The sequence below is a fragment of the Argopecten irradians genome, chromosome 7 (genome assembly GCF_041381155.1).
Source record: "Argopecten irradians isolate NY chromosome 7, Ai_NY, whole genome shotgun sequence".
Taxonomy (NCBI): Eukaryota; Metazoa; Mollusca; class Bivalvia; order Pectinida; family Pectinidae; genus Argopecten; species Argopecten irradians.
This window is the reverse complement of record NC_091140.1, coordinates 26,904,346-26,923,955: the sequence shown is the minus strand read 5'-3', so window position 1 is coordinate 26,923,955 and position 19,610 is coordinate 26,904,346. Positions and strand designations below refer to the sequence as shown.

Below are 19,610 nucleotides of genomic sequence, written 5' to 3'. Positions count from 1 at the left end.
TTACAAACACGCATGCACCGGGTTCATGTAATGAAAGCTTGAAGTGCATCAATTGATACTGTTTTCATATGTTGTTTTTGAATTAAACTTGTTACAAAATCATAGAATTGTAACTGTCGTCACGAAACAGAATTTACAATACGATGCTCAATTAGTTTCACACTCATTTCAAAATGTAAAAAATCCAGAAAATAATAAAACAATATAGCATTTTGATTTCGGTCAATACTACGTCCTCGGTCAATATTTTTTCTTTGATCGATATAACCATGTATCGACCTCAACAAAATGCTATATTTGTATAATATCTTTATATCAAGGACAATGGAAAGATACATGTAATGAGTCATGCATTTTTGCATTGCAATCACACTCAATCAAAAATAGTTGATTGTATTTGTTTTTGGAATGCTGAACACGAAAGTGTTTCTACGGCTTGAATTTCAATAGATGGGCAGGCAAATGAACAAATTGTTTTAATATTATAGTCTATATATCAATGAATGTAAAAATAGTTTACTCTACTGTCCCTTTATGATATGGACGCAGAGATGAAGTAATTGTTTGATATTGATGTTTTACAAACACAAGCCTATTTTTTCCAATGTTTTAACGTTTTTAGGGAATGTCATTGTGCATCCTGTTTTGATAAAATTATTCCTACCTATCGGGATTATATTTATTATTTATAAAAAGAACTACTTAATGTAATAAATCATTACCTATAAACTATTTACTAATAGTTCATCTCAAATTTGCACCATTAAGCAATGAGGACAATGCTATCAACCTAAGAAAAATAAGTTTTACCGTAGGCAGAATTTTTAAAACATAATTGACATCACACCATTTACCTCTACACTACAGTATATTTCCTAAATATGCCATTCACTTGTGCACAAAGATGCTGTTTTGATAAAAGATTAAAAAAAACCCAGCAATCATTAACTATACTTATCATCTAATTAAATTTTCAGTAATAATGATACTTGTTATAACAATAGACCCTACGCTTTGAATTGCCTGTATTAACACTTTAAAAGTAGGATAGAGTTTAGAAATGACTAACCTAAACAATTCGACAGTAGTTCCTAGTATTACATTCTATAATTCACATTATGTGTTAAATTTCAGAAACTGGGGTTTACTCTTGTACTGTAAAAGAGAGAGAAATAATTAGAAACTTAAGGAATTTCATTGGTGCAATTCATTAGTCACAATGTTTTGCTTACATGTATATGTATCTATTAGTATGTGTATCTATAAGTACAAAAGTAATGTTAATAGGTCACTGCATATGTGCAAATAGCTGTATACCTTTGGAATTTGATAAAGATTAATATGTCACATATTATGATATTGCACAAAAGATTGAATAAGAAAATATATGAGAGAGACAGAACGAATTCTATCAACCTCTGAGTATAGCGATATAACCAAACCGTTGAAAAGAATAAATATTCATTTATACAAAACAAAAACGAGAAGTATTCCTCTTTAATAATACTTATGATCCTGACATATTTTGCATGTATTATTATAGTGCAGGTTTAAAGTTAAGACCAGACAACGTTGAATTTTAATATATCAAAACGAACGATTCCTCCATTATACCAGACAAAAACGCGTTAGTCTCCGTGGTATTATTATCCAAGTACTAAGTATTAGTACATTGCTTTTTCACGACACCAATTTACATAAAAGAGTGTGTAATGTTAATATGTATATTAAACTAACAATTCTGGGAAACAATCGAACAATTTTTTTCCTAACTTGAACAATAAAAGTCACGGTGTGCTTCATGCGACTCGCGGATATTCCAACACATGTTTTTTTATTATTTCAATCAAAATACTGGAATTTCCAATAACGTAGAGAACGGTGAAGGTTTCACAAGGTAAAGGATACTATGGTATCCTCTTGACCAATCACTGATTTTGGACAAATGTTTGAAGGAACTGTTTGGAAGTTCCGCTCTATCTCAATTTGGACATTTGACAGCACACGGTACTATGGACCACTTAAATGTTACAATTAAGTTTCAAATGTCCTTCAAGGTTATGCGTATGCATGTCTTCTCCGAAACCATACAGTTTGCAGATCCTCTTTTTTCTCAGAACCTTTATTTATGCAGATCCTCTTTTTTCTCAGAACTTCTATTTATGCAGAACCTCTTTTTATACAAGTATTACACGATGACCTTCTGATCTTTTTTGTAATATATGCATGCATACCTGTTATATTGGACTTGTAACTAACTACTAAAATCCTTCGTATAATTAAACCATGAACCGTAACACCGAAATCAGACCCTAGTCTGATGTGTGATAGCAAAATTCCGTTTTATTTGTTTATTATACATAATCAAAGTTTTGTGTTATTATTATAGAGAAATATTTAAGCTTAAAATTACACTATCCCACGTAATTACATCAACCCATGGACAGGTGTATTTGGGCAACAATATCAAAAATTTAAAATTCTGTATTTACCTAACCCTGGCATTAATTTGGATACTGAAAAAAAAATATATTGCCTTGTTTGTAAATGGCCAATTGGTTAAAAATAATGTCTAGAAATTTTATCTCGGTAATAAACTGACCATCAAACTATTTTGCTGATGGTGATTATAAAACTTGACTTAATATTTATTGACATATGATTATCTAATGGAAACAATGTTTTATTATCAATCATAACAATAAAAAGACATTTTTTCTAGATCTAACTTAAACAGAAAGGATGAGCATATTGATCGTCGAAATTATCGTCTGCATGGTAGTTGCAACAGTAACTGCAGGTATGTTATATAGTTAAAACTTTATCCTATCTTGTCACAGGAGAGAACATTTCGATTATGAAGCACTCAAATGATACCATCAGTCGTTGAACTTTCCCTTTTATTCTCTTTCTATATATTTGTACTCGTTCGATGTAAAAAAATAAAATTATAAATTTGCTTCATTTAACAAACTTGATATTAACTTTTTCAGAGCCTTGTATCACTTATGAAAACTTCACAGCCGAATCTGATCGGGCACCAAGTCACACAGAATCTGTGTACGCAAATAAAATTTGTGACGCAGTCCTCTCTACTAAATGGTACAGACTGGTGGGGGACGCGGGGAGTGATCTGACGAACGACAGTAGTGTTTTGGTAGATGATGGATGTGGGACATTTTACCAGCTCTGGATGAATGGTTCCTATTATTTTGAAAAAAAGAATAATCCTTTCAATTTTTCTATGTGTTATACAAAGATCTAGCAGTTTTGACGATATCAAAGAACAATAATTTTTTTCTTAACAAGTAGTATGGAATATCTTATTAACGCATAATTTATTTGATTGACCTTGAAGTCTTATCAGGGAATATCGACCCAGCAACAAAGATTATTTAATAATGGATAGTTCGAAGTGATGTAAAATATATCAATCAGTAAAAATACTTTTTACAGGTACGGTGCCAGGTGTGTCCGAAGGAGCGGTAGACCGTGACATATGTATGCGATCAATCTTCTCTATATGCCACAATAAGTTCACTATCAAAGTGAAGAACTGCTGTTCATTCCGTGTCTATCAACTTAAAAGTGCAACGAACTGTCCTCAGGCCTACTGTGTTAGTAAGTACACAATAACTGCCTGTAAATTGTTCAATGCAAATAAAGCATTCAAGAAAACAATTTTATGACATTAGTATGCTGTGTTAATTTGAGATCCGAAAAGTGACTTTAATTTCATTATTTTTTCGAGAGAAACGTGTTAGCAGTAGTAAATTAAAATGTCCTGCGGTTACGATATTATAAAGTATACGTGGATATTGATTAATTCTGCATAGAGGTTTCAAGATTTGCAGTTGATGTGTTAAAATTATAACGTATGTGTTTCCATTGGTAGATAACAGTTGTGGAGTATGTTGTACAACATACTTCTATAAAATAATTATATATATAATAATGTCCTTTTGATTACGACGGGCAACTGGGAGGCGGAGGGAACATGAAAATTTATCTTGTCTGGACATTATCTACAATATCTCAAGACATCTATATTTTAACATTTGGACTCTAGTCATAGTCTATGTAGGTTCTGCTAGTTTTCGACATGGAGGGAAAACCTGATTATAGACCAAAGATTTCGAACCTGTGGTACTTTAATCAGAAAACATTAATCATCATTTGTCGTGATATCTGCTGGTCATAAATGAGCAGAAATGTCGATTTTATTTTATTATGTTCTTTTTCAGGTTCTAGTCTTGTACCGTCTGATAACTGTTCACACATAGTTTGGACTACAACCACTGTTACAACCACGACCAGTACCACCACCACTACCACCACCACCACCCTCACCACCATCACTACTACTACAACCCCAGCTATCACATCCCATACAACACGGGATATAACTACGACTGATCACTATGACAACGGTAAGTGTGGAGTGGATAACCATACACTATATTGTAAAGATCATACCATACTAACACTAATTTGCTGTGGTATTAGACTACAACCCCAAGCACTACCACACGTATTAAAACCCTAACCATTACTACTAGTACATTGTATGTTATAAACTTGTCCAGTTTAATCTGGCACACAAGTATGGAAATATTCAATGAAAATTATCAGGTGTTTTTAATGAACGTGGGAACGAGCATTCAAAACAAATTGATAACTAGACAAAAGCTATATGAACTTGCATTAGGTTTTATGTGATACAGGTATCATTTTATTTCCATTTAACAACGTATTTGTGGTCATTTACATTTTACAAAATATCTGTCAAAAGGACATAAAATTGCTATAAAATCTATGTTGTTCGGCGAATAATCTGTACAATGTACATTTCGAACCTTTAAATAAGACATACACATATATGTTCTTATATAAAATCGGATTTAATGTGGAAACTAAGATATGAAGATAAAGAAATCGAAAGTTAAAACAAGGCAAATCATTCAAGAATATTTTAAATTATCAAATGTGATATACAATTTCGTTTTGAAGTTAGTTGAAATCGGGATTTCCATTGAACGTTTACGTCAAAATGTGTTGTTTTCCATGCTGATTATGAATAGCAACCACAACAACAAACAAAAACGGAAATATAAGAATGATAAACAATTTTCATTTTTATATGAATATTCCGACGATTCATTAAAAGGATTAACTCTTGAAAATAGAAAGAAAAAAAACCCAGTTATCACAGATTTGTTTTTTGTTTTCCAGAAAACAATGGGAATGGAAATATCATCGGCATCATAATTGGCATAGTTTTGCTTATCTTCGTAATAGTGTCAATTCTAACGTAAGATCACTAAAGCTTGATTTATACGAAAATATTTGTTTTTACTTCATCCGCTACATATATGTACAATTGTATAATGAATTAAAGATTTTGTTCGATGAAATAAAAACGTAATACGAATTTTCTGTGTTTTTGTTCGGCCAATCCTGATATAATTATCAAATATTACGTACATTTAAGTAATTAATACAATCACAAGTAGTATCAACTTTCTAATCAATAGCGATATTTTAATTAAATCACAATATTTACGATCTATGTCATCACAATACAATATTACATATTGTACTAGTTGATCTTAGCTTTATGCACTATTCTTTTTGTCTTTCTCTCAGATACTTCCTCCTATGGAGAGACACAGCTGCATGTATATGTAAACTGACTAACACAAAATGGACCAAATATGTTGTGAACAGAATTACTGTGAAACCAAAACCCGAAGAGAACAACTGCCCGCCCTTGGTCCATGAAGCATTCAAATCTAATGAACATATGGACCCAAAACATGAAAAGCACAAAAGCACGGCCTTCGTCATCGAGGAATTCAAATCTAATTCGAATGAATCTGTGAAACCGAAACTCGGGGAGCTCAAAAGCCCACCCTCGGTCATCGAGGCAATACAATCTAACTCACCTGTGAAGCCAAAACCCGAAGAGCACAACTACCCGCCCGTGGTCACTGAATCATTCACATCTAACGAACATGTGAAACCAAAACGGGGAACGTCCAAAAAACAACTCATGATGATGCAGACAGTCAAATCAAATGAACTTGTGCATCGAAAATATAGAGAGTACAAAAACCTGCCCTTGGTCATGGAAGCATTCACATGTGATGAACCTGTGATAAATGGAGTGGCCCCTACTGGAGAGAGACCAGTAATCGTGATTCATAATCAGTGTAATATAAATGCAACATTGGTTAATGTAAATCACTGTACTCATTTCTAAATTTAAGCTTTTATTTTTAACTATGCCACAGACCGATGACCACTAACTGACATGCATAAGCGTTGACGTCATAGGTTTGTAAAGTCGCTTTCTAGATCCCGTTAACGTACATTATTTCTCCATACCATTTTTTATAACCCTCTTCTGACATCGGTATTCAAGAAAAAACATTTGGTTTACATATATGGTTACTTCTTGTGTACCAATGTAGATGTGTGAAAATCAGTAAACTTAGTGTATTTTTTATCATTAATGTTTGAAATAAACAAAAATCAGAATGGTCGCCAAACAATTACATGAAACACATATGGATTCACGGGGACCCAAAATGAAAAATGTCGCGTCAGTTTGTATATGTACCAGGACAGTAACAACAAAATGATCCTTATCATAACTGTTTACCTGTCATTTTGCAGCTTATCAGATCGGTCTTTCTTCAGATTTTTTTTTTTTCAGAAAAAAAAAACTGTGACTTTTTTGAGTCTATTTTTCCACTAAAGGTGGGCCCAGATATTTCGTTTTATAGCAAAAAATAATTTGATAAAGCTATGAATTATACAAACCTTTCGGTATTTATATATTTTAATCGAAGATATACCCTGATCACGAATACCAAATAAAAAGCTTATTTAACCAGGTTAGTTTTTCTTTTGGTTTGCTCACAGATATGTACTAATGACCTATTGTTTGTGGATTTAAAGGAAAAAAGGATTTCTTATATGTAACTTCCCATATTATATAAAGAATATATCCAATCATGTTTCTAGCTTCAGTATTCTAAAAAAGAAACCAATAGGGACGGTCTACCTTAAGGAAGTTTTCAGGACCAGTTGTCGTTATTTAAGATATTCGTCGGCAAGAGTGTAATAAAAGGCGTAATGTAATATTATTTATGCAGAATTATTTTGACAGTTGGTTCAAATTTGGTTGGTTTTATTAAATTTACGTCCTATTATAGCCAGGGTCATGAAAGGACGGCCTTCATTGCATTGGTCAAATAAAAGACCTTTATCGCAATACATGGTCATAGGGGCCAAATAGGCTAAAATATTTAATTGTCTTCTATTCAATGACTAAGAGGCGTGGAAACCAAATATTGGGCTTGTAGTGTGTCGGGATAAAGGGCTACCGGGTTTGTTCAAATGAATGACCTCGACTTTTTAAGGCTAAAATCATGAATTATATCAAAAACTTACAACTTCAACTAATTTCCTTTTATTGTCTGAATTGTTAGTCTGTACTGTACACTGTGGCTAATTTGTTTTGTGCCAATATTCAGAAAACCGTCATGACCAAAGGGGCAGACAATTACAAAAAGACGCATTTTATAGGTAGCATTTTTTGTCGAAATCTGGTCGTTTGTGTGTGACATCATCATGATGAAAATTAATTTCTATGTCACTAAGTAAAAATAAACAAATTGCGCTAAAATCTTGTCTTGTGTTTGAGTGATAACGACAGAGCGTATTTGTTACCAAGGGCGCTTCATTTTGAAGATTATTGTGTGTATAGAGTATCGGTTATTTAATGGTACAAACAGCTTCTTTAGAGATAAGTCATGAAATCATGGGATTATCAATTGAATCCGCAGAACTTTTAAGTTTTATAATTGCAAAAAGGTTTTGGAGTATATGTTGTATAACGTTTGGCATTTGTTTGCAACGGTGAAATATAGATTATTAGTAGCATTAAATATATATGTTATTGATACAGGCTTTAATTTTTTACTTTGTTAGCTAAGCTGGCCAACGGCATTTCCTATAAATCGCTACTGGTCATAAAGCTCTGCATATATTCTAACGCCAGAGCATCCTCTTAGGAAAGGGAACAGAGTTTGTATTAAGTTTGACTCTGACGCTATCCCCATCCCCACCCTTTGGGGCACACGGGTCGGGGCTAAATAGGGAAAATACAGATAAATCTTATAATTCGCTACTAATCATTGAGTTATACGTGGATTGCAAACAAAGGAGGGGTATAACTCTGGGTCGTTAAGCATGAACATATATTAAGGTAAGATGTATGTTGTTTGCTATTCAGAATATCCAATTTTTTTCTACGCTAAAGGTAATTCAGAGGTCAAAGGTGAAAATTCACATTCATGTACTAATCAATTAATCATTAGAATAAAGATGTTTTGCAGATTTTTGCCTGTAAATATTGGGTTTGTGAAGTTCAGTTAAAAAACTGATGAAAAGTGCCAAAAGTAGGTCACAGCTACTTAGTTAAGCATTTATTCTATTTTAGCATAAACACTTTTTTTTTCAAAGATTTGATGGCTTGAAATTAATGTTGAGTACTGCATAAGGATATTGACATGACCTACTTAAGATAATTACATCCTAGGGTCACATTGGCTAGTAGAACGAATATACGTTCCCGGTTCCTTACATGACCAAAGCTGTTAATAGGACGTTAATTAATCAAACAAACAAACAAACAAGGTTTACTATACCTTAATTTCGGCCGGGTACGAAATGGTGTCTATCTGTCCTAGTGGAGCACTGCTTACGGAAATCATACGTGCACACCTTTCTATACTTTTTTTTGTAGGTTTCCAATTATTTTATGCATATATATTCATTTATATATTATTTTTGTTCACAATTTGTAGACTTGTTGTATAATTTTCATTCAGAAGAACCTTCATATTTAAATGTGAATTTTATGTTTTATAAGGTGAGGTTTTAAATTTATTGACTTTTAGGTAAGTAGGTTTACAAATTTTTGATAATGGCTTGCATAATAATTACTTTGCTCCATTAGCAGTAATACACACCAACATTGTAACTCTAAAGACGACATCAATATCTTCTAAAAATCTTTTGAGCTACAATATTGCAGCTAATGGGCTAGGCCACGTGCATAAATTGGGTCATATTCATGAATGGTATCATCTGTCAGCTAAGCATTTAATGTTATCCAATGTTTAAAACAGGATTAAGACTTGATTTATGAGCTTAATTTCAAGCAACGTCTTCACTGAGGTAGGATGTTATAATTATGCCTGCTGTCCAACTGCATGATCACGAAAGGCGACTACATTTGGATCTCAATTTCATGGTTACCCACATTTTCATCTAATCCATAACTTCAGAGTGACTTTTAGAGCTTTATATAGGTTCTGTAATGATCTGGTTAAGATGATTGTAGCTTAGGGTCATATGAACTGGGTGACGGGGATGAATGAGGTAATATCCAATGAAAGGTATATACTGTCAATTATGCATCTTCTTGAATTCCTATATATAAGAAAAGTGTTTAAGATATTTAATTTTGTTTGTTTTATGAGATAATTTGAAGCGACACCTACATTTCAAACATTTTGTTAGAATTGTGCCTGCTGTTCTATTGCATGTTCGTAAAAGGCGACTAAATACGGAACATTTATCTCGTGGTTTTACCCAACAATACCATGTATTTACATCTAGTGTTCACCCTAGGATAGTGATTTCTTGTTAACTGTTTTGTGACAGGTAAGTTTTCCTAAGAAAGAATTTTTCTCTGTATTTGAGACAGAAATCAGATATATTTGATCTAGGTAGCCCCTAGAATTGAGATCATACATTTAGTTGCACACAATGAGACAGCAGGCACAATTCTAACATCATACTTGCAATGTAGGTGTTGCTTAATATTTTCTCTAACAACAAACTTGAACACTTGCTTTAAACATGAAAAATCCAGAAGATAATTAGTTGAGAGACAAAAACATTAATTGAATTTGGCCTAATGTATGCATGTGACCTAGACAATGTGACTCTAGGATGTTATCATCTTCAACATCAATTTCAAGCTAAACTCTTTGAAAGTCATAGTTTTCAGCCTTTGACCTCTGAAATTGCCATGAGGGCAGAAAAAGTCGGCTATTCTGAATAGCATACAATATACAGCTGACCCTAATGTTCCTTGATTCAAAATATTTTGCTTATCACTAAGTGGCCGTAAAACGGACCAAAGTGATACCCCTTTAGCCAGAAACATGTGGTGCCCAATAGGGAAAATAGAGGTAAATTGTTCTAGAGTTACATTGGTATTGTAAACAAAATTGGCCACAAATATTCAGAAAAGAGGAGTTTGTATAAATGGCTCAAATCCCCTGGAGCAGAACGGGTAGAAATAGAGTTAGTTCTTTAAAATCCTTAAGAAAAGAAGCAATGGTCCTCGGAAAATTACATGGCATAATAGACTAGGTGAGCCATACATGTCCTCTGGGCCTCTTGTTTTAAGATGTTAATACAATATAATTATCTTATTGTTCAATTGTGATATGGATGTCCATATCATTTTATGTTAAAATTATAAGTGCTGAATTTTTCATACCCACGAATCACGAAGAGTTTTTCATATGTTATTCACCATCAAATATTTTTGCCAATTTTGAGAATAATACTTACAACGCATAGGTTATAATTTTATAAGTACAGATAAAAGTTAAACATGATTTTGAGCAGTACTGCCAAGCATCATTATATTTATCTATATAGTCATGAAATTAGTACATGCGGTCTAACCATACAACCAAGAAGTTCACAGTGCATACATTATATGTTGCAACTAAAGTTTAAAAGGCATCATACATGCTCATCCATTTTATTGAATTGCACAACTTATAATTCATCACTATTTGCTCAGTTACGACACATACAACTTAAATATACAAATACATTTATTTGATTTCCGTTATCTTTTCTTTGAATTACATGAAGATAATTTACGCATTTTGAGTACTTTTCTACATTTTAGTACCATTCCGATTTATTAACATCCGTGAAATACACAGACAGATAAAACAAAAGACTTTGTCTTTCACAGAACTACAGCATTGTTTGTATAGCAGGCGGTACACCAAAATTGATATTAACATGGCATATGATTGTTTTTAAGACTCGATAGACAATTGTTGATTCTATAAAACGAATCTTTCAGACCATTTTATTAACTGTTTGTCCTCAGCCAGTATCCTTCCTGGGACACCAACCGGTTACGTCATGTCCTATATATACAATTATTGTCAGACGAAATACATTCTACACACCAGTAAACCAACTGTTAACAATGGACAACGTCTCTATGTAAAAATAACACTGACATAAGGTTTATTATTAACAAAGCAGTCATAGGACAACTGAATGAAGTCCATGAATGTGTCGGTGCTTTAATTAACAATGCACAATAACACATATTGTGGTAGTGTAATGGGCAGAAATTCTTTTGATCAGTATACATGGCCCTATTTCTGTTGTTAACTATAAACATAGAGCTTCCGAAAACATTGGAATTTACGTAACAACCTTGGCACACGGAAACTTGACATTGTAGTCTAATTATAACAATGGTATTGGGTTTCCAAACTTTGAAATCGATATATTTAGAAATGATTACGACTGGTTTAACTGTCGTCAGCCTGCAGATGTAAATCACATTATATAGCATGACCGGTGTAAAATGTTAATGGCCTTTAAAAATAAACCTAAAGACCGCTACTCCCTTAAATACAGCAGTTTCATGTTTATTTACCAACCACTATTGAATACCGTTTTCCTCATAAATGTACGTACAGAAGTAATACTGGCTGGTTTCACATAATACACTCATGCTGTACTACATGGCTATCCATGCATTACAGCCTCGTGACGTCATAGTGTTAAACAAATTACTATTTTATTGGTAAAATTTTATTTTTCTCAGAAACTAGGCTTGGTTACTTTGAAAGATACAAAAACGAAGATAGTGAGCTTATATACATGTACGTCAAACCAAGACGGCTCCTTTTAATTCTATTTGGAACTCGATAATGATTTACCACTGGTAATACATTTTTTTAATATGGCTCTACACGACATAAAATTAATAGAAATAAGCGATACTTGATCAAGCTCAATACTTTGTCAGGGTAACCAATATATATATTCGAATATCTAAAATCATTTTAATCTATAACGATGTAAACTAAGAGACGTTTTGTATCAAATGATTTTTGATCAATGTCTCAATTCCTAAATATCATCCTCAATTGATAAAATATTAATCGATATTACTTCAATTTATTAATATTAGTTTAATGATTTGTTGTATTGTTAATATTTATGGAGAGGGCGTATATAGGTATGTTGCTTATTGCCCAATTTCTATTGTCTTTAACATCTGAGAACAAAATACTCTGAAATGAAAGCAAGATACAAACAACGGGATTTGTGCTGAAAATATCACGCAATAGGATAGTGGGCAGAACCCACAGTCTACCTCGTTTGGGCAAGCGCTCAACCGAAGGTCAAAAGTGAGAGGCTGCCAAGAACAACGTTATGAAAAACAAAGTGATAGAAGAGAAAATATAAAATCCTAAATTTAGTCGGATTTTACGATCATGCAATAGGAGCAGCAGATAAAATTATTGTCATACATATCACTGCATGTATCAAAATGCAATATGTGCAATTAAGGTTCTGTGGGAATCTACAAAACTGTAATGATATATTGTATATGATTGATATAAAGAACTGGTAACACAAGGAAGATTGGGCCACAGCACAGACGTAATAAGGTATCCTAAAAGCAGGGACATTCAATTCAAGCCGTATTAAAGCCTGATTGCATTAAAATGTGCATATATCGAAAACAAACCAATTATAATCGAAGTTGGTATTACTATGGTGATGCACAGAAGTCCACTCGTTCGCTAGCCGCTATTACACAATAATGGTGAGACATCTTTATGCTGAACCCTGGCCCGTGCAGTAGTGTGCTCACCTTTTACGGTGCATGGTCCTGTTTGAAAAAAAAATTATGATTTTATCAACTTCTCGATAGGTAAGTATTTGCATTTTGTTTAATTTACTTAACACCGCTTCGGATAATGGTGAAGCGTGTATATATATTACCTGCTTAATCGTATAGCTATACCATTTAGAATTAATAAAGGCATGGAATTTGTTGATTTATGTGTCATCAGGAAATAACGAACAGTACATTTGCCATAATTTGTATCATTTTTTGTACATAATTTGTCTCACTGAATTATCCATTCAATGATAAGCATTATGATTTGCATTAGAATAATTTAAGATCAGCCTAAAGCTTGTATTCCTTTCATAACATTAGGTATTTCTGTTAGTATATAATGAAATTCATGTTGCTCAACACCATAGTTATATTGTGGATATATAAACAGTCTTATCGAATACGTCTTGAATTTTTATCACAATAACTGATGTGTACAGTAGAACAACAATCAATCAAACTGTTTTTGCCGTGACTCAAACCGAACCTCAGTGGATCTTCCGATTTCATGTTGAAAGTTAATAATTCATTTCCATATTTGAATGTTTTGATACAAAATAAATTGTTTGGTGCCATTTTGAAGTATTTAGACTTTAGTTTATGTTTTTTTAACATTTGTAATACAGATAGATTTCTAATAATGTTTATCAATTGCCGGACTTTATTTAGTTATCCTTTATAATAACCACCGACATTGACGGGGATTTTTAAACATGGAATTTAAATAGCCCTAATGATTATAAGATACCTTGACATAATACCTTATAAATAACACACGATAACCAAAAAACAAATACGTTTGAGAAATTTTCCGTTAAACATTTCCAAATATGATGTTAATAATTTGACAAAACTGATTCCAAGAAATCAGATTGGCAAACACGTGTACGTCTTTGAAACAGTACACGAACAAGATGTAACTACTACACTGGTGTCGATCCACTTGGCACAACAACAGTCTTATATGAGCAAGCCTTCTACACAGGAAGGCGGTTTATATCAGACAGGCTAGAGATTCGCACTCTGACAACATGCACAGACAGCGGGTCATTACACTTATTATATGAATTGCATAAACACAGGTCAGATAGGTAAATGTATAAAGAACCTGTTTTAAATAAATAAGTAATGTTGATAACAAACGACTGTTAAAACACTAAACATAAGTTATAAGTGCCGTATGTGTCATTCAACTCACAAATCAAGAAAGGCACTATATATTAACAACACTAGAATAAATAAAATACGTACAATACATATGCTTTAATGTAATAATGTAAAGTAAGAGTTCACTGAATTAAATCTATCAAGAGTATTTGATTTCAGCACTTCTGAATTGATGTAGAAGATTTAGTAATAAGTCAGTTGTTACTGCAGTGTCACAAATTTCTTTCACTGGTTCTTTATCATTATCATTGCGCGTGCATCTCGCCTCACTGCTCTGTCCAAGAGACTCGGCATGTCTTGTAGCTTGTAGTCCAAATCAGAGTAATCGAGATATCAGTATCAAATTTGTCGAAAGCCAGAGCGTTGTCTTCAATGTCGATGAGCTGATGGACACTACATTACCAGTGTTGTTCTAGCCTGTCATCTTTCATAACCCATCCATGGCCAGAGCTCATATCAGGAACAACTGGTTCAGAGATGTGGGATCTCTCTCAGATTCTTAGATATCGTATATGCCGTTTCAGACTTCTCCAGCATAATGGAAATTACACCAGATCCACATTCTTCGAATGGTGGAATTGGTTCTCCATTGCACATAGCTTCATAATTCGTATGAAGTATCATTCATCCATCTTGTTAACCCCCATGAGACCATACATGGCATAGGTGATATCCTCGAGGTCATTAATGAGCTCATAAAAGTTAAATGTTTTTCATTGGTCTGACTTTTCCCACTCCATTGAAGGTGCTGGTTGTGTGACATCTGCTGTATGCGTAATGAGACCATTGAAGACTCCCCAGAAAATAGTTCACAACAGTGCTTTCCAGACTAGGCAAATAGTGGAACTTCACTGCAGACCTTATTTATGACCTCAAAGAATCCATTTGTGCCATCTATGGTCACTGAGGGTTCACAAGAATGAAGAATTGGGCTTCTCACGAATTAAGGAGAACCAGCTTAACCCTTCACAGAAAGTGGATTTGCTGTTTTTTCCATCATGCCGGGGAAGTCTGGAACATCATATACAATATGTGAATCACAAGGTTGGAATCAGGGAGAGCTCCCGCATCCCTGAAGCCGATGTTTCTTATTTTAACTCTGGCCATGGACGGTTGACAAGTTAGAACCACGATGGTAATCCGGTAATGTAATGTCACATTAGCTCATCTTTTTTTTTAAATCCCACTTAGATATTCAGCCAACTTTGAATTCAAATTTGTTAAGATCTAAATCTCGTCAATAGCCAATGTAATATTCAGGAAATTCTAAGACACCAGGATACTGAAGTGTCGGCAGTTTGAAAAAAAACACATGTCCTTTATATGCATCCAATGATGTTTTGTAAACCAAATGATGGTACAAAAAGAATTCTCTTTTGCATTTCTATATATTTTTGTTGTTGATTTACTGATTGACAAGTGATCAAATAACTGATTACGAATAATAATTTGGTGTGAGGAAATATTTTTGCTGCGTTAAGACAAATATGAAAAATTTGTTGTGAAATCACCATTTTTGAGCTTAAAATCTTATGTTTTCATTTCCTGCGTACTAGTCAATACATGTAATGGAATATTTGGTCTTGTCTACTTCAGTTTAAAAATATCAATGTTATGACTATTTTTCACCTTTTAGTGAAATTCGAGATGGCGACCATTTTGATGACGTCATAACCGGAACTTATACAATGTTAATATTGGGTTTTGTTGTTGTTGTTTAAACTGCTTGATAAGTGATAAAAAACTGATTAGAAATAATACTTTGCTGTTGGAAACTTTTTGCTGCGTCAAGTCAAATATGAAAAATTTGCTAAAAATGTACCATTTTTGAGCTCGAAATCTGATTTTTTTATTTCCTGCGTAACAATAACTACATATGTTGGATTATTTGGTCCTGATATGTATTTGTTATTCTATTGTGGTCATTTTGATACCTCATTTGTCTACTTCGGTTGAAAAAGGTCAATGTTATGACTATTTTTCATTTTTAGTGATATTCGATATTGCGGCCATCTTGATGACGTCATAACCGGAAGTTCATCCCAATTTATGCAATGTTAACATTCTAATTTGTCATAAGGGTTAAGAAAAATATTGGTTATGAGGTTTGGGGGGAGGGGGGATGCATGTGGGACCCTCCTAGCCATGGCCTATATATTCCAATAAGAATACAGTGCAATCTTCTACCACACATATATACTTAGAGTATTACCATCTGGTGATTGTAAATGGACTCATCATATTAATTATTTCTTTAAATAATATATATCCTAGAACATTGAAATCAATAAGTTCACGTAAAACTCGTATATTTCACCTATTCTAGAATCCACAGATGTTGTTTAAGATAAGAGCGCTAAACAATCTGTTCATTTAGAAGCCGCTAGGGTTATCGGAATTGTGGTAGGCATTACACTTTTGAACCCCTCTCTCTCTTTTTAAAATACTCTCACTCTGATCGACTTAAAAACACAGACTTTCACATTGTTTAAGATTTTCAATGACCTGTCTCCACAACATATAAACCGGATGGTACAACCACTTTTATATCAGCACAAAAATGAATGATATTCATTAAGAATGACCAGATATTTTAATATTCCTTTCAGTAGGTCATTAATAATCATCGAAATTGGAACCTATTACAAACTTTTATAAATAACAGCTCCCGAACTATTAACATAATTTCTTGTCAGCTAAGAGGTTTTGCTAAGTAATTTTGATACTTACCTCTTTTGTGATCATTTGAGAGATTCGCCAGTATGTCGTTGCTATCTAGGTGATGAAACAGCTGAGCAGTAGGTATTGTATGTTCATTATTAAATGAACTAAGAACCACACTTAGAATCAAAGTGAGTAATCCTATTATTACTCATTCACATTTAATATTGAAACTTTATTACATTGCTGTCTTGGCCCTGCAGGTAGGGCGTTAGAATTATACCTGCTGCCCCTATTGCATGATCGTAAAAGGCGACTAAATTTAGTATCTTATCTTTTCTATTCTTCCTAACTGACTTTATCCTTCCTAATGCCTCCCTTGGCACCGCCTCACTTTTGGCCTTGAGTTGAGCGTTCGCCCCTGTGAGGAAGGCTCTGGGTTCTGTCCCCTGGCCAAGACACACCAAAGTCTGTAAAAGTGGTAGTTTCTGCTCCAGCTTAGCGCTCAGCAAAAAGGGAGTGGGACGACTGGTTCGCCCGTTGTCAGTATAATGTGACCGGGTGGGGTGTGTTGCTTGGTGTCTTCGGCGGCATGCTTCAGTGATATAGCACTATAAAAAGGGCAAAAGTTCCACTATACAAGAAGACACAACATGAATATACCGCAGTCTCCCAAGACACGCACCTCGCATAACATACACGCAACACACCGCATACATGGGAGGCCGTCCTTACATGACCATAGCTGTTAACAGGACGTTAATTAATCAAACAAACAAACAAACATTGCTGTCTTAATTGTAATGAAGAAACAAATGTATATCCGTTAAAACATATATCAAAATACATGAATTACAAAGTTAACATGAGAATTTGTGTTACTATATTTGATGGGTTGGAGAGATACATTTATATAATAAAATGTGTAATTTAGATATATCTATTAGAGGGGTTAGAAAACAATTTTGATAACCGATCAATCAAGTATTGACAATGACCCGATATTCTGTTATGTCAGTGATATTGGTAATGAGACTAAATTGGAGATATAGATTTAGGAAAAAAAGAGAAATGAACGTGTAAGGAAACTATAGTAGATAACTCTGCATGAATCATTAGGATAATTTTACAAAAGAAAAGTTTGAAAATCCGAAATTTTATTTGGATCACGAATTGATTGTCGTTAATTGGAAATTCAATGTACTGCTAGCCTTCAATTATTGTCTTTGTATGAGATTAAGCCTGGTTGACTTTTTTCAAATGCAGTTATGGCATGTATTATTAAATATACTTCCTTCGTGGAAAAATGTGCAGATTGTTACGTGGAATTGCCAGTTGATTACACACAGTTTACCTTAACCCCTCATATATAATGCCTGGTTGTCAGATGGTATATAGCCATACCTGTGCCAATTATCTAAATACAGACCCCGTTACATAGTACGAACAATGATTGTTATGTAGGTGAATGATCCGACAAGTTTTACAAAACAATGTGATTATAATCTATGTAGGCAAAATTTTTATGCGGAATGAAGAGCCGAAAAGAGTTGGTGAAAATACTTCTTAAACACATTGTGAATCAGACATAGATTTTTGATTTATTGAACACGAAGGAAGTACAACATAATTTATTTCGTTTTTTTGAAATATGGATACCGACACAATTACTGGCAAAATGCCAGTATCTGCCTCCGTGAAATTGACATTTTTGGTCAGAAAAATTTAACTTAATTGATTATCTGACTATTTTTCGAGTAAAATAACTTAAAATTAAATAAAGCTGGATAAGGAGTGAAGAACACTGTTTCCTAGCCAGTCATACGTAATTTAGATTTGCAAGTTTATGTTTGCATATTGTAATGAAAACTTATATATAGAAATATGAAAATGACCAGAAAGCATTGTCAACTTGAAAATATCAGCTTGATTTGACCCATATAGCCACACAAAATATAATTTTCTGATTTCGCTATCAATAAAATTTCATTTTTAACCAAAGCAATCCACGCGATTTTAAAACCATTACACGGGAAAATATCAAACATCAAACTCGACCATTGAGTTTATCTGGATATGTTTCTTGTTCATTCTGTTCACAAGAAAAGAACAGCACATGTTTAGAACATTTATCTTAAATACTTATTTTGGTCAGGTTAGCTTACTTATCTGATGCGAATCAAACTCCAGAAAACAATCTCATTATATTGACTTGAGAGGATACAAAAGTCCATTATTCTGAATAACAGCAAATATCTTTATATCAAGGGCAATGGAAAGATACATGTAATGAGTCATGCATTTTTGCATTGCAATCACACTCAATCAAAAATAGTTGATTGTATTTGTTTTTGTAATGCTGAACACGAAAGTGTTTCTACGGCTTGAATTTCAATAGATGGGCAAGCAAATTAACACATTGTTTTAATATTATAGTATATATATCACTGAATGTAAAAATAGTTTACCCTACCGTCCCTTTACGATATGAATGCATAGATGAAGTAATTGTTTCGTATTGATGTCTATTTTTCAATGTTTTAACGTTTTACGGGAATGTCATTGTGCATCCTATTTTGATAAAAATGTTCCTATTGATCGGGATTACATTGATTATTTATAAAAAGAACTACTTAATAACTACTTAATGTAATACATTATCACCTATGAACTTCCTACTGATCGGGATTACATTAATTATTTATAAAAATAACTACTTAATGTAATAAATCATTACCTA

The 19,610-nt window shown here is 33.3% G+C and overlaps 1 protein-coding gene across 6 annotated transcripts in view; it reads left to right on the top strand.

The window, feature by feature from the left end:
* LOC138328006 (pancreatic secretory granule membrane major glycoprotein GP2-like) overlaps positions 1-19,610 on the top strand; it is a 35,517-nt gene that overhangs the window by 3,991 nt on the left and 11,916 nt on the right. For 3 of the 6 annotated variants that reach the window (XM_069274564.1, XM_069274563.1, XM_069274565.1), the window contains 6 exons: positions 2,723-2,800; positions 2,994-3,200; positions 3,457-3,621; positions 4,245-4,430; positions 5,233-5,311; positions 5,647-6,693. In XM_069274564.1, coding sequence (XP_069130665.1) covers positions 2,743-2,800; positions 2,994-3,200; positions 3,457-3,621; positions 4,245-4,430; positions 5,233-5,311; positions 5,647-6,262 — 1,311 coding nt within the window. In that variant the 5' untranslated portion in view covers positions 2,723-2,742 and the 3' untranslated portion in view covers positions 6,263-6,693. Of the gene's footprint in view, positions 1-2,722; positions 2,801-2,993; positions 3,201-3,456; positions 3,622-4,244; positions 4,431-5,232; positions 5,312-5,646; positions 6,694-19,610 lie in introns of those variants that run through there. The other 3 variants (XM_069274566.1, XM_069274567.1, XM_069274568.1) reach the window with 3 other exon arrangements.